At 41.2% G+C, this 14,266-nt stretch overlaps 1 protein-coding gene and 1 long non-coding RNA gene across 5 annotated transcripts in view; one reads left to right on the plus strand and one right to left on the minus strand.

The window, feature by feature from the left end:
- Positions 1–7,498, plus strand: part of LOC308398566 (A-kinase anchoring protein 13) — a 121,893-nt gene extending 114,395 nt beyond the window's left edge. For 3 of the 4 annotated variants that reach the window (XM_080885279.1, XM_080885281.1, XM_080885282.1), the window contains 3 exons: positions 1,083–1,266; positions 1,707–2,004; positions 4,674–7,498. In XM_080885279.1, the coding sequence (XP_080741405.1) occupies positions 1,083–1,266; positions 1,707–2,004; positions 4,674–4,726 (535 nt within the window). In that variant the 3' untranslated portion in view covers positions 4,727–7,498. The remainder of the gene's footprint in view (positions 1–1,082; positions 1,267–1,706; positions 2,005–4,673) is intronic. The other variant, XM_080885280.1, reaches the window with a different exon arrangement.
- Positions 7,499–7,833: 335 nt separating this feature from the next.
- The window catches only part of LOC308398244, a 178,868-nt gene continuing 172,435 nt past the window's right edge, over positions 7,834–14,266 (minus strand). The window contains exon 4 of the long non-coding RNA XR_013971907.1: positions 7,834–8,180. This is a non-coding gene — a long non-coding RNA (uncharacterized lncRNA). The remainder of the gene's footprint in view (positions 8,181–14,266) is intronic.

Raw genomic sequence — 14,266 nt, forward strand, 5'->3', positions numbered from 1 at the left:
GGCTGCTCCAGTCTGTGTGCCAAAGCATCCTTGGGCAAGGATATTTGACACGTTCATCATCTGTCTGAATGTTAACTTAAGATGTAGAAAAAAGTGGGTGAATGAGACACATGAGTGCTCAATTGTGCAATTTATTCTCATTGTTTTCCATATTAAATTACTGCCAAATGGCAGAATGATTACAAAATAGTGATCACTTAGTTATCCAGATCTGCAAAGAAACTAATGTTTAAGAGTTTGAGCATTACAACAGTACAAGAAACCCAAACTATTCGAGCAGACATGGAGATGATTAGCGTTCTTTTAAAAAGCCACAACTTCTGGATTAACCCTCGAGTTCTAACCCACCACAGGGTTACGTCTAATCGTACATTTTGAAAAAACACACCTGAATCGTGATACTTGCAATAACAATGTTAGTATTTTCTGATTGCTTTGACTTTGGAGAAATTTTATTTTGATGGGGTTAGGGATTAAAGTTCAGGGTGGTACGCTGATCATATGCTGCAGGTGTAAACAGCAACAAGAGCAGCAGTCTATGGTTTGTTTACTGGTAGTGACTGCACCTTGGATGATATGAGCAGTATATCCTTGCATCTGTCGAGTGGGTCATTGTTTGTTTAAATGAATTTCACACTCATTATCACCAGCGCGTGTGATTCCCTGCAGTGTGTCCCCAAAGTTTGAATACTTAGCCCACAATCAACTTAATGTCGTTTAAAATCAACAAGTTAAATGCAGTTGTGATCAGCTTCATAATGCACAGCAGGCAGCAGCACCTGTGGAGTTATGAAGTTGATTTAATATATGAGGAGACAAGAAATTATTCAGTCAGCATTGGTAAAGTCTAGACTTCAGTTTTTTTTTTTCCAGCTTATTTTTTCCTGATGGGGAAACGTGCATTAAGGAGAGGTTGAGACACTGAATGTGATCACAATATTAAATCAGGCAGTCATTAGCTTTTATTCATTCAGGCTCAGTTATTGCAGGTTTCCACTAAAGGAAAGGAGCTGAAAACATACGATGTGACGCCTCACGTGTCTGTCAGTTCAATAAATCAATCTACACTTGTATCAACCGCTGCAGGAGGAGGAAATCCTGAAGCGGCAGAAGGACCTGGAGGAGGAGAAGCAGGAGCTGCAGAACAAGAAGGAGGAGTACCAGAAGGACCTGGAGAGACTGAGAGATGCCCAGAGGAAGCTGGAGAGGGACAGGGAGGCTATGCAGCGGCACCTCAACAAGATGGAGGACCTGCGTCTAGCTGAGGTGAGCAGGGACACTCTGAAAATCATAATAATGATAACACGATCTGCTGATCCCTGCAGGGAAACCGCCTCTTCTGTCGCCCCTCAGCTGCAGGGGAACACGGTGTGAGCCTGGAGGGATTCATTTTTTGCACTCAATGACACTCCAGCCTGGTTGATGTTTATGGATGCTTACAGCAGAGGCTTGAACTTGGGTCCTCTTAAAAGTGGATTTAAAAAAGCTCTTGGCCACATTTTAACTGGCGAGCGTCGCTGCAACGCAAACCAAACAGCACTGTTATGTTTCTCCAAAAAATCTAAATATGATCATTTTCCAAAACTGAGCTCTTCTAGAAACAGTCGTGCTCATCATTTAGCAAAAAGCCTTTCATGCATATTCACATACAGATGTAGACCGCAGCTGTTCATCTTCCTAAGCGCCTCTTGTTCCTTCCTTTCCAGAGGACTCCCTCTACAACGTCTGATGAGTTCGCTGGCAGCTCCCAGTCTCTGGAGCTGGACCCGCTGGAGTTCTCCTCCTCCTCTTCCTCCTCTCTGCCGAGGCTGCAGCCCCAGCGGTCCAAGCCCAAAGGGAAAGGCCTCAATCCCTTTACCTCATCCTCCACGAACCTCAAGGGCAGCGAAGGCAACAACCAGATCTCAAAGAGCCTCCTGCAGCTAGCCAAGAACAAGGGCAAAGATGGGAAGGAGAAGGAGAAGAAGAAGAAAAAGGCCAAAGGGGGGAGCGCACAGTCAGCAGGTATAAGATGATAAACTGGCTGGATCGAGTCGAATTGTTCAGTGTTTCACAGTGAGTCAGCAGGTTGGAGTGGAGTGCTTTTTGTCAAGGATGTACTGTGTTTAGTTATTATTGAAAAGGAGACATTATTGGTAGACATGTGGATGGATGGATAATGGAAGAAGAAGGAAGGATATGTCAGGTCTACAGCTTAGTGCAAAGTTTCAAGGTAGTTTTTTGTTTCCTGCCACAGTGCATCATCTGTCACAACCAGCCAAAAAAGTTAGTGTTCTTTATGACTAATGTAGAAAAAATAATAATTTTTTTGACCTTATAAAGTTAGAATTGTTTTCTGCTAAACTGCAGCACTTCAGAGAAACCACCACGGAAATGATTGGAGACAAAATCCAAACTGTTTATTCTGTTTAAATGTATGCTCTTAAGTATCTAATCTGAAGCCAAGTCGGAGTTAGACGTATGAAAGGAGAATGTTTCAAAGTTTTACCTTTTTTTTTTGGTGCAAAATTCAATCTTTGTGTTACTATCCCACCACGACAGCTCAGTTTGATGACACTGCCTCAGGAAACAGAATGAAAATGTAAACTAAAAAGAAGATATTTTAGGAGAGAGCCGCTTGAGTTGATATATGCACCTGGCTAACGTTGGAATATACATTACAAACACGAAGACTAGATTTTATCTTTTGTTTTCCCCTATTGGAAGAACATGAACAGGGAGTTTCCTGTTTTCCTACTGCCCAGTTTACATGCATGATGGTGTTTCTAGTCTAACTGCATTAGAACTACAAACAGAATAAAAAGGCTCCATATAAATACCTCAGCCAGAAAGAAACGGGTCCAGAATTAGTTACATTTGCATTGGATTCAGAGTGGAGAAATATTCCGTTTCCTAATCCAATTAAAGAAAATTTGAGCATTTTTCCTGCACAAGTCCACAATGTTGATGTACATATGCGGTGACGTATGCTTCTGCTCTTTGTAGAAATGTCTGCTTCTGATCTGAACAGCTCCTTTTTGAATTTTTTAAAATGCAAATGCTTAATGAATAAATAACACTTAAAAAGAAAATCCACCTTTAGAGAGCTGATCAGTGATTAGAAATACATTGTGCATCCCTGCATGTAAACACTATATTGCACCATATTAAACCACTTTCTGTGTCAGCTGTTGGCCTGATATGTTCTGTCACAATGAAATTGATCAGAATGATCTGAAGCCAATCTTGTTTTAAAGCAGACTTGAAAAAACTGTGAGCTCAGTGAGAAGCAGACGTGTAATTTTGGTCACATGCTCAGATCTGCTCAGGCTGTCACGAGGTCTCACATGGAGCTTAAATTTGTTACAATATTAAATTAGTCACAAAAGTAAATTATTCAACTGTCCTACATTTTTAGGGGGATCTTGAACACTGTTAGAAGTGAGCTTATGTCTGACACAGAAGAACTACACTTGTTATAAAACACATGAACTACATGTAGATGTGAACTGATGGTTCTGAAATGAGCAGTGAGCCAGCATAAGGCCACACAGTTGGGACTCCCTGTTGGTAACAACATATCTTTAGGAGTTTATTTTGTGTTTGCATTAAAGTGCCCAAAGGGGAACGCTAATATCCTACCCAGCTGTGACTGCAGCAGTGTGTTTGCTGTGTGTTGTGGGTCTCTTAATGGCAGCAGAGTTCAAAAAGAGATACTATAGTGTTGAATTTAGACTATGCAGTTAACCCATACTGGCCAGCTTCATTATACAACTCCACCAGTAACAGTTTTCAGTACGTGTTACTAAGAGCTTAAACAGAAGCTACGGTGTCACTGATGACAACCACCACCCTTGAGTAATGAATTGTTTATGTTTAAATTAGCAGCAAATAAACATCAGTGACAAAAAGGGTGTCCACTAAACCATTTCAGATCTTCTTTGGGTGTAATTCCATTTCAGCGTCACCATTTTCTCTTGCATTTTCCCCACTATAATTTCCTGGATGGCTCAGAAAGATTAGAGGAAATGCTATAGAATTTTGAACATTTTCACTTGTGTTACTTCCATAACAGCTTAGAGGCATAAAGGCTTAATAAAGCCTGGACTTTATTCTTGGTCTTTTTCTCTGTGTTCAGTTCCAACACAAATTTGCCAGTTGCTGCTTCTGGGCTAATCACTGTAAATGTAAAGGCTGCTGGTGCTGGACAGTACTCACCCTGAGGCACACAGGCACACCCTGTGTTGCAGGAACTCTGACCTCCCGGGTTCATGCAGTGTGGACACTATTCAGACAAGTGTTCTTGCAGCAGTGATACGGGCAACTCTGAATTATTTGGAACTCATATTTCAATTTCTGTGCAAAATTTGGTGACACTATGTTACAAAAGCCTTATAACTCAGATTCTCTCGTAGACTGTGGTTTCTCTTTTGGCCTCCAGCAATGGAAAATGGAGGACAAGCCTATTGTCCTTGAAGAAAAACAAGCTGGGAGTTTCTGCAAATATGTTGCTGTTACTAAATTTCAGCCATGAGTTGCATTTTGGAAGCATTTAGTTCTCGTTTTGGCATTTAGAGAATATTTGTGGGTTGCAAAATCCTGATGTGTATAAGGTGAAACGTCACCGGCAACTGATCAGAAATCAAAATCCTGTGTTTTCGGGGTGATGCTGACTCCTGTTCTCCTCTTCACAGACTCCCAGCCCCTTCCAGAGCCGCCTCTGGATGGAGAGATTTTTTTCTGCTGAGACAAGTGGCTCTCCTCCTCCTCCTCCTCCTCATCATCATTACCATGAACCCATCAAACCACTCTGACGGTGGAATGTGCTGCCAAGTAGTAACACATTCACCTGCGCACACAGGCTTTTTGAATCACCTTGAAAAGGCTTTTAGTTAATTTTCCATGTCATAACATAGAGCTGTTTAACATTACATGGAAGAAGATACATTTTAAAATCAAATACCACAGCTTTTAGTTTGTTGGGAATTAGGATATATTAGGCTCTGCTGTGGTGTGCGTTTAGGATTCAGTTCAGTAGCTAAAGTGGGAAGGATGGACTGGCTCTGCACTTTTTCGTTATTCTATGTCCAAAATTCATCTTTTCCTTTTCCAAATAAATGGTTCGAATTTCTTCATTTTGAAAAATCAGACATCTGTGACAGCTCAGTATCACGCTGAAAGCGTTTCACAGCGAATTGGCTTTCAGGCTCTTCCAAGTCTGTCAGGGGCTCGTGTGTTACGGCTGCCTTTTTTCCTAGAGCCCCGCACCAGCAGGCTGTGATGTTAATTTACAGAAGCAGGGCCTTTTCCATGCGACTTTAACCACACGTTCAAAGACACAGACAAATCCAAATGCCACTGTGAATGTCAGCGAGCTCCCTGTGGCACTGGAAACTCCTCACACCTAATCATATTCATTGACAGCTAATTGATGACTGAACCCACGGGGGGGGGGGAACTTACGGGTCCTAGCAACATTTCTTAATCAGAGAGAGTCCAAAGCCGTTTCAGTGCTTCAGTCGCAGTGAATCATAGCCCGGCGTTCGCGTCGAGTGTTCAAAAAGCAGATGCGATTAGATCCGCCGAGTCTGTCCCCAGTTTGCAAGCAAAAGGGAATTGGCTAACTTGTGTAATCCTTAATGATGACTTCATGCCATCAATCATGTTCCTTAATGAGGTTTTAATTTATTTGAATTATGGCTATCTCCAATTTGGAGTGAAGCTCTTCAGATGTGTATTTTCTTAGACGCTCAGTAATGAAAGGATTGAGAGTTATCTCTCTCTGTCTAATGGCTCAATTCATATCCTTTAGTGTGTTTTAGAGTCTTGGATGGATATTGGCTCGATTGTCGTTTCATCTGCCTGTCAATGGGCTTTTATGCAGCCCTCATCTTTCATCTGAACGCCGACAAGCAGGGCTTTCCTTCGTTTTTTTAATTGCATGTAACTCTTCAGGTAGCATACTAATGGTTTCTGTGTGTTAAAGAGATCAACTCTCTCTTTCGCCTCCTTTCAGTTCCCATAATAGATTCTGCAGATGCACACAGCTGCTGGTCGTAGGAACGGAGGCCGTTAATTTACGGACAAAGCAACCGCTTAGAGGGAATGAGAGTGGACATTAGCTACAAATATGTTCTGTTGTTGTTTCGTGAGTCTCTGATCATTTCAGATTAGTCAGCACTCATCAGTGTTTTTGAGCACTTTGTCCTAAAAATGTTAACACGTTTATTTTTAATCGGTGTGAGATACGAGGAAATATGATTTCTTTTTTTTTAATGAAGGGCAAAATGATCCAAAGACGGTTAAAGTGTTTAAGTGGATTAAATAAGGGGCTGTGAGCTTTTATGGAGTTTTTCAAAGATGACCCGTCTTAATATTTAAGACCTGCGAAGCTCACGCTGTGGGCAGGACTACCTGCGGGACAGGTAGGAAGGACAAAGAGACGTTTAAAAAGGATCCTCTTCCCATGAAAGGCAGAGCAGCATTGCCGAACTGCTTCCTTGCTGCCTCTTTTTCTCACGTTTAAGTGCTTGTTTGTTAACTCGCTGTCTTGTGTTGAGGATTTGACTTCACATCCAGGCTGGTTTATTATAGTGTGTCTTGTAAGAGGCTTATGCGGCCTGCCAATTAGTTGCTTCATGTCTTTTGTTTATGGCTTTGGTGTAATCCTGTCAAAGAAACGGAGAGGGGTAGACTTTTGGTGTTGCTTTAAGGTGTGTTTTGACCACTAGGGAGCACTGCACCTATAACTAAATAATTTCCCTCCCTCACACAACAGCAACAACCAGAAAGTATGAAACTGTTTAGTTTTTTGTTTTGTTTTTTTCCCCCTGTGACTCCTGCTGTGAGAAATTGATGTATTTTTTTCTCAGCAGGTCAGAGATAATGTGATGAGCGTGGGCTCTCACACTCTGCGACATTTTTCCCCACGGCATTTGTAATTGACTGCAGAAACAAATAAGTTGTCAGAGATTGTAATTGGTTATTCAGTGTAACCAGTCAGCAGCAGCTTTAATGTGGGGGGAATAAAAAGGTTGGAGGAAGCGACTGGGCAGAACCACAGACCTCTGTAAGGGACAATCAGCAGACACAAGTCGGGAAAATGAACTCCCTCACCAGTGATGATGATAAGCCTGTCCGAGAGACGAGTGTGTCCATTAGGTGAACCCTGCGTAGCCTTAAATCTTAATGATAAAATGCACTAGAGTAGAACCCAGCGTCTTCTCAGGAGAGAGGAGAGCTTTTATACCTCTGCTTTGAAAGGAAGGAAATGTTTGTACTATTCAACTGGTACACAGTTGTTTCGTTCTCAGCAATGTAAAAAAAAAAAAGAAGAAAAAAAAAGGGCAAATGTGTAAATATGATTTATGTATAATACAAATTACTTGTAAAAAATAATTGACTTGTGATTTATTGAAGCATTTTGTAAGAATGTTTTATTTATGTTTTATTCTCACCAACAAGGTGATAAACAATGTAAAGGTGTATTTCTCTCATAATAAAAAAATACCACAATTGACATCCTGAGTATTTGTGGGTTATTTTTTTTTACAGCTATTCTTTTTTTGTTCTGTCTTGGTCAAGCTTCAGTTTGTATACACTGTAACCAACATGAAAGAATTGTGACAAAATAGGATGTCTGCTAATCAACCAATAGGAATGTAATGTACAGCCAGTGTTGGGGAGTAACGGAATACATGTACCGCATTACGTATTTAAAAGACAAAATATGAGTAACTGTATTCCGTTACAGTTACTGTTTAAAAGGGTGGTATTCAGAGTACACCCTGAATAACGACTCCTTTCTCACTCTAGCGATGGACATCGTTTACAGATGATCTCATCTTTTATTCACTATGACCTGAAACTACTGATTGAGGACAAAATCATCAGAAACTTGGTTACAGAGGTCACAAGAGTGAGGAGGTCTGGTTTTCTGTTTTACTATTACAAGTGTTTTTGAAACCAGGAGACCCAGAGACTACACCCATCTTGTATACTGTTTCTCCTGGTTTCTGTACTTAAAAAATAAATAAATAAATCAAACTAGATGTAGCAAAGAAGAAAAATCTAGTTCAATTTTGGCAGCAGATACTTGCTTGTATATTTGTCCTCCAGCTGTTGTTGTGATCGAACCATGGGGAATGCAGAGAAGTAACAGTGGTGCATCTTTGCCTTCATTCTGCAGATTCTACAAGAGGCTGCAAGAAAAAGAAAACAAAAAAGTTTATGCGTGTCACATAGCGTGACTTGTAGTGAACTTACAAGACTGCTGATGTTACAGTTCGAGCCCAATGGAAACAGATGGTTTGAACAGCAGAATGGTGGGGCGTCTGAGAGGACGATATCAAGGTCCTCCCTTTTTGACTTCATACAGAACGAAGACTTGTAGTTTAAAAAAAAAAAAGTCCAACTTTCTGAAAGTTCTCATCTTTTTGTAAAAAGAAAAAGAAAAAAGACATCACTGCAGTTCTTGAGAGAACAGTATGTTTTTGTGCCTTCAGGGGGAAGATTTTCAAATTAGTTTCTGCCCCAATAACTTATTAGATTTGCTGACTTATTTGTCCTCAACATTTTTTCTAATTATTATTTTACCAACGAACGATACTCACAGAATTTAAAATGCACCACTTTCATTATTTAGCAGGATTTCCAAAAGTAAATTAATTTGATTTAACAGAACATTATATTGTTAAGTGTAATACACGCCTTCGGAGTGGGAGTCGCAAGTTCGTATCCAGTAAGGGTCCTAGGCTAGACACATGCTAACCAAGCCTACTGGAATTGGAATATGGAATGGAATTTTCGATACCCAACATTCACAAACAACAACAACTGGGATCTTGTTGTTGTTGATAACTGATAACTGATCTCACAGCTAGAGACTGACGACACATGCTACGGCAAGGAGCCGGACGACAGGTCAGGGGGACGATATCATCACCCCCACCTGAGTTTGGGTACCAAGTGTGATGAAGAAAGGTTTGAAAAATTAAGTTGTTTCAAAGTACAGTGCTCAGGTTTCGACTCACTGCTGTCTCAAACTCCAGTCTCTGTTGCAACACACCTGAATAAAATTAGTAAGTCATTAGCAAGACTCTGTAGAACTGAGTTGACAATTTGATTCATGTTACAGCAGCTCATAAGTGAATGAACACGATGCAATAAAAGTACTTTTAGAACAAAATTTTTCCAAACACATTTTACATGAGTAGGGTTAGGGGTTGCCACTTCAGCAGGCAGTCAAGTTCTATACTCTTGCTACTAATTTTATGCGGGTATGTTGGCACAGGGACACATGGAAAAGTTTCAGGACACCGGCCCTCAAGTACTGGAGTTTGACACCCCTGTTCTAAATCAAACTACATTAAACGATGTTGTAAAAGCAAAAACCATCAACATTATATCAACGTAAGGGATACAGAAAATCATTTTGGGAAGCTTGCAAACGTGCATGTTTATGGTATGATAGGGTACTTATTGGTATCACAGCTTCATCTTTAAGCCACCTTCATAACACTGAAAACATGGATTCAAACCTGAGGTGACTATGCTAAGCCCCCCGTCTTGCTTCATGCTAAAGACCTCTGGCCTACCTGCACGACCGAGCACACTCACTGGATCCGCTGCCATTAGGAAGGTGGCTGTTCGCACATTTCCAACCCTCAGGCTGTGTCATCTCGTAATAAATAAGTGTGAGCGTTTCACATCTGGACACTGCCTACCAATAAGAAAGCTCTATTAGACTTTAGAACTAACACATGTACTTATACCACCATGTGTATTAACAGGGTAGTCTGCCATGTAGACCCACACTGTCAGGTTAATAAAACTATAATCCAATTGACCATCCTTGATTTTTGCCCACTTTGCCCAGTACATAATCCAGGCTGGTAATGAGTACAGTTTTTAACTGGGATTCTTTCTCTCCCCTTTATCCTGATCAGTATTCTGGTCCTGACTGCAGCAACTGTGTCTGTTTTGTTTTGGAAGCTTTATCACAATAATGAAAAAAAAATCATTCTCATTAATCCAATTTTTGTTCCAGAGGCAATTAAATTGCTATCACTAAATTGTGCTAATGCTTTGATTTCCTGTTGTCGTGCTGCAGTTTGAACACCACCAGAGGAAAATGCTGACAGAGATCTTGATGGATTGACAGCAGTGGTGGCACACGGCAGCACTCGTTTCTCCTGATAAATAAAGAGCCAGCTGCTTTAATCTCTCCATGCTCGGCGGTGTTTTGCCTCTGGAAACCTCGACTGCGGAGGCTTTTTTCCCCCTTAACTGTAGGATCTTGTATGCTATGCCCAGTTCATCACCATGGGATCTTTCTAAATATTTCCCCATTTTGCTCATTCCACATATAAGCTCCAGAGACAAAATACCAGCTGATAAGACTCAGCCGTGTTGGTAGCCTGATAAGGTGCAGTGCAAATTCTGTTTCTTGGTCCAAACCCCTGTAAAAGTTCACCTATCTCTGTTTGGAGCAGCAAACAGCAAGTCTGCCTGTGACGTGCAGTGACAGAAAACCACACAGCCTCGAGTGAAAAGTGGAAGCTGGGAGGCAGAGAGGGAAAGAGGGGAAATAAAAGCATGAATATGTAAATATTCCAAATTAAAATTTTCATCATAGCTTAGAAGAAGAGGAGAACAGCCGTGCTGCTCATGCTGATAACTCTGTGAGGCTTGAGTGACTAACGATAAACTTCATGGTACATTCTCAGATTTATTAATTATCTGCTGCTGATAAGATAAATTTGGCATTGTTGAGCTAATTACCGTCACATGATAACTGTCTAAATCTGTCTAATTGATAGTTTGAAAGCGGCTTTGAATTGAGCTGAACTAGAACGGCCAACTTTATCGAAGCATCACCACTTTCCAATAGACTGATGTGTTACAGCAAAAGGCTTCACTTTCACTGAGAAATAATCTCTCTGCAGCTCGTTCCACTCACTTGGCCTTTGGTCAGTAGAAAACAGAACTCAGAAACACTAATAAGACCATCACCAGCAGATCTTCAGGAGTGGAAGACGTACTCATATTTCCTTCATGAGTCAAAGGAGAAATACCACAATATAAAACCACAAACCTGCAGGAACCAATTTTAGCCATTCGGGGCAATAAATGTGCTGTAATCTCTGACATTTTCAAATTAACCCAATCCAGAAGCTCCAGACGTTCCTCTTAGACAGGATTAGCCGTCAGTGCTCTTCGTACTCACTTTACATGCAGTGATGTCACATGTTACCGGACTGAATTGTGGATCCACTGCAAGACTTTTTTTCTGGTTATTTGCACTAAAAAGTTACATTTCAAGCCAGCACAGGCATCGGCCAATCAAGTCACATTAAGAAAATATCCAGACGGGTTCAGCATCAAAATTTAGGAGACGCTGATCTGTGCACTGTATAATCAACCTGTGGATGTGGAAAAAAAACACACAAAAAAGTCCCAAAACCTAATCACCTATCATCAAGCACTGAAAATATATTTGTGTTTGAATCCTGTTTAGATTGAATCATTACTTGTTATTAATCTCTGGCTCTTTTGTATGTCTTTTATCTAGTCTTACTCCCCTCACCCCAAATGGTCACATCAGATGGCCCCGCCCCTCTCTGAGCCTGGTTCTGCCGGAGGTTTCTTCCTGTTAAAAGGGAGTTTTTCCTTCCCACTGTCGCCAAAGTGATTGCTCATAGGGGGTCATATGATTGTTGGGTTTTTCTCTATGTATTATTGTAGGGTCTACCTTACAATGTAAAGCGCCTTGAGGTGACTATTGTTGTGAATGCGGTATAAATAAAACTGAATGGAATTGAATTAAATTCTATTAAGGCTTCAAGTTATTCATTGCTGAGAGCACTTTCTCGGTGGCCACTTTCTAGGTGATTTAAAGGTGGATGCTGTTTAGCATTTTGTTGTGATAAAGGAACAGTTGACAGTTTTATTCCAAGGATGAGTTAGCATCCCATTTTAACAAATCTCGCCACAGTTACAAATGTTAAGAAAGTGTAAAGTATAGTGTAAAAAAGCAGGAGAGACATTTTCTCTGACTGCAGAAGTAGATTAATGAACTCACCACACACTGGGACGTTTGGGTCACTGACTTTAAATTCTGAACACCCTCAGCGCATTTCCATTTGTTTAGCAATTTTGGAGTGAAATCGAGTGAGATCAGCTAGTTTTAAAACTAGCCTCACAAGCTGATGAATCACCTCCTTTTAGTTCCAAAGAGACATGAGGGGTACTTTGCAAAGTTTTACTTGCATCCCCCCATGTGCTCCAAAGTCCTGCTCGGTCATGCCACCATCTTGCTGCAGATGCAACAAGTTACATTAACCAGTAATAAACTTTGTTTGTTACTGCAAAATCTTATCAGGAATGTGGATGGTTAACCTCTCATTACCAAAAATACAACAGAGTTTTACTTACAGTTCCAAAAACACATCATTAGAATTCAGCTGATGGGGCATAGTGACCTTTAGGATGGTCCTGGGCCCCCAGAGCCCGTCCATAACATCGACACTGTCGAGGAGGAACTTTCATGGGTTGAAATTAATAACAGGCAGTGTGTCAAAATGGCCTTATTTCCAGCTGGAAGCTTCCTGTCACATTAGTTTTACAAACATCTCTTTTGAAATGGAGATCTACGTGGATAATCCTTCTGGGGCTGCTGTGGATTTTTTTTTCTTGTTACAATAAGCAAGTAACTGCTGGGAAAACTGTGGGCGAGGCTGAGTGGCACACTGTCCCTGCTGGCGACAGCCGTGGCCAGAGGCATTATATTTTCATGCTGTCCATCTGTGCCATTCACACGATATCTCACTTGACCTGATTGGTTTTTACTCGTCATGCTCACATTATGCTGCATGTCTTATCTGGTCTAGTAAGGATGGACTACAATAATCTGTAATCTGCTCTTTTTTTAAAAGAAATCTTTGGTGACACTTTGGTGTCTGCGGACCTCTGCATTTGTTTTCATCAAAAATACATAAAGACCCAACCACTGCTTTTATGTTCTGGGCCAATACTGCTTCCCATTTGGGACTAAACACATAAGAAAGAAGAAAAAAGGGCAACTTTGACTTTCTGTGCCACTTGACTGAACTACCTTAATGTCTTGAATTTAAAAGAAGTATCTTGAAACAAGTCCTCATTGTCTCAAAGCGTTTTTTTCTATTTCTTTTTACCAGCAAAAGCTGTCATATGCAGACATCAGGTTTAAATGGCTTCAGCCTCTTTACGACCCTGAACAGGAGAAAGCGCGTACAGAACATGAATAATAAATTACAGCAGCTGAGTAGGCTCCTTCACCTAACGTGTCGCATCCTTCTTAGGAGTCATAGGATGAAAAGTTCAATAACAAACAGCAGAAGTTTAGGATGAGCAGCCGAGCCCCTAAACACTAAATGTGGCACAGCTGCGATGAACAGGAGTACTTTCTCCCAGCGGATATTTACAGAATGCTGAGTAGATATTATTCCAGTCTTCCTGCAGGTTGCAGGAAAATCACAGCACCACAGCGGGTGAGTAGTTACGGCTGCAGCGGGGATACAGGGCGGGGAGAGCCTATGCCAGGTCCTCCATCTTGCTCAGAGATGTGAGGATGATTTAGGAGGCCTGTCTTTGCCAGGGTGTCCAGAGAAGGAGCGGGGCCGAGCAATCCTATTACTCCTCAATGACCCTGCACACACACACACACACACACACACACACACACACACACACACACACACACACACACACACACACACACACACACACACACACACACTTTCCAATGGCTAGAAGGCTCAAACAGTGTGCAGGAAGCTGCCACCACACTTAAGGACCACACTGTAGTCAAAAACCAGCTGGCAGTGTACTTCAAGAAGCACCATCACTATAGCACAATGTAAAGCTCACAAGCTGTTCACACTAGAAAACCATTATGTTAATAACTTTATCTAATTCACTGCAATGATTTAGTAGGCGATATCCTGGCATTTTTAGCCAGTCTCACAGCAGTTCTGTGAAGCGCAGAGTTGGCCACATATATACAAATATCCTTTGTGCACAGCTGTGACCTTCCAAGTTCCCAATTACTATGTTTACATGTTTTTTGCTCTCATTCATGAGAAAACAGGACTAAGACAAAGGTTTTTATCTGGCTAATGAAAATAAACATTTAGCTATTACTGCCATTCACCATCAGTCATGCAGATGGGGTTTTGCTACAGTTCAACCCCTTTCAAGGATGGCACTGAAATATTAGCACATCCAGAAACCCCTTAGAAGGAGCAGT

The sequence above is a fragment of the Rhamphochromis sp. 'chilingali' genome (genome assembly GCF_963969265.1).
Source record: "Rhamphochromis sp. 'chilingali' genome assembly, chromosome: 6".
Taxonomy (NCBI): Eukaryota; Metazoa; Chordata; class Actinopteri; order Cichliformes; family Cichlidae; genus Rhamphochromis; species Rhamphochromis sp. 'chilingali'.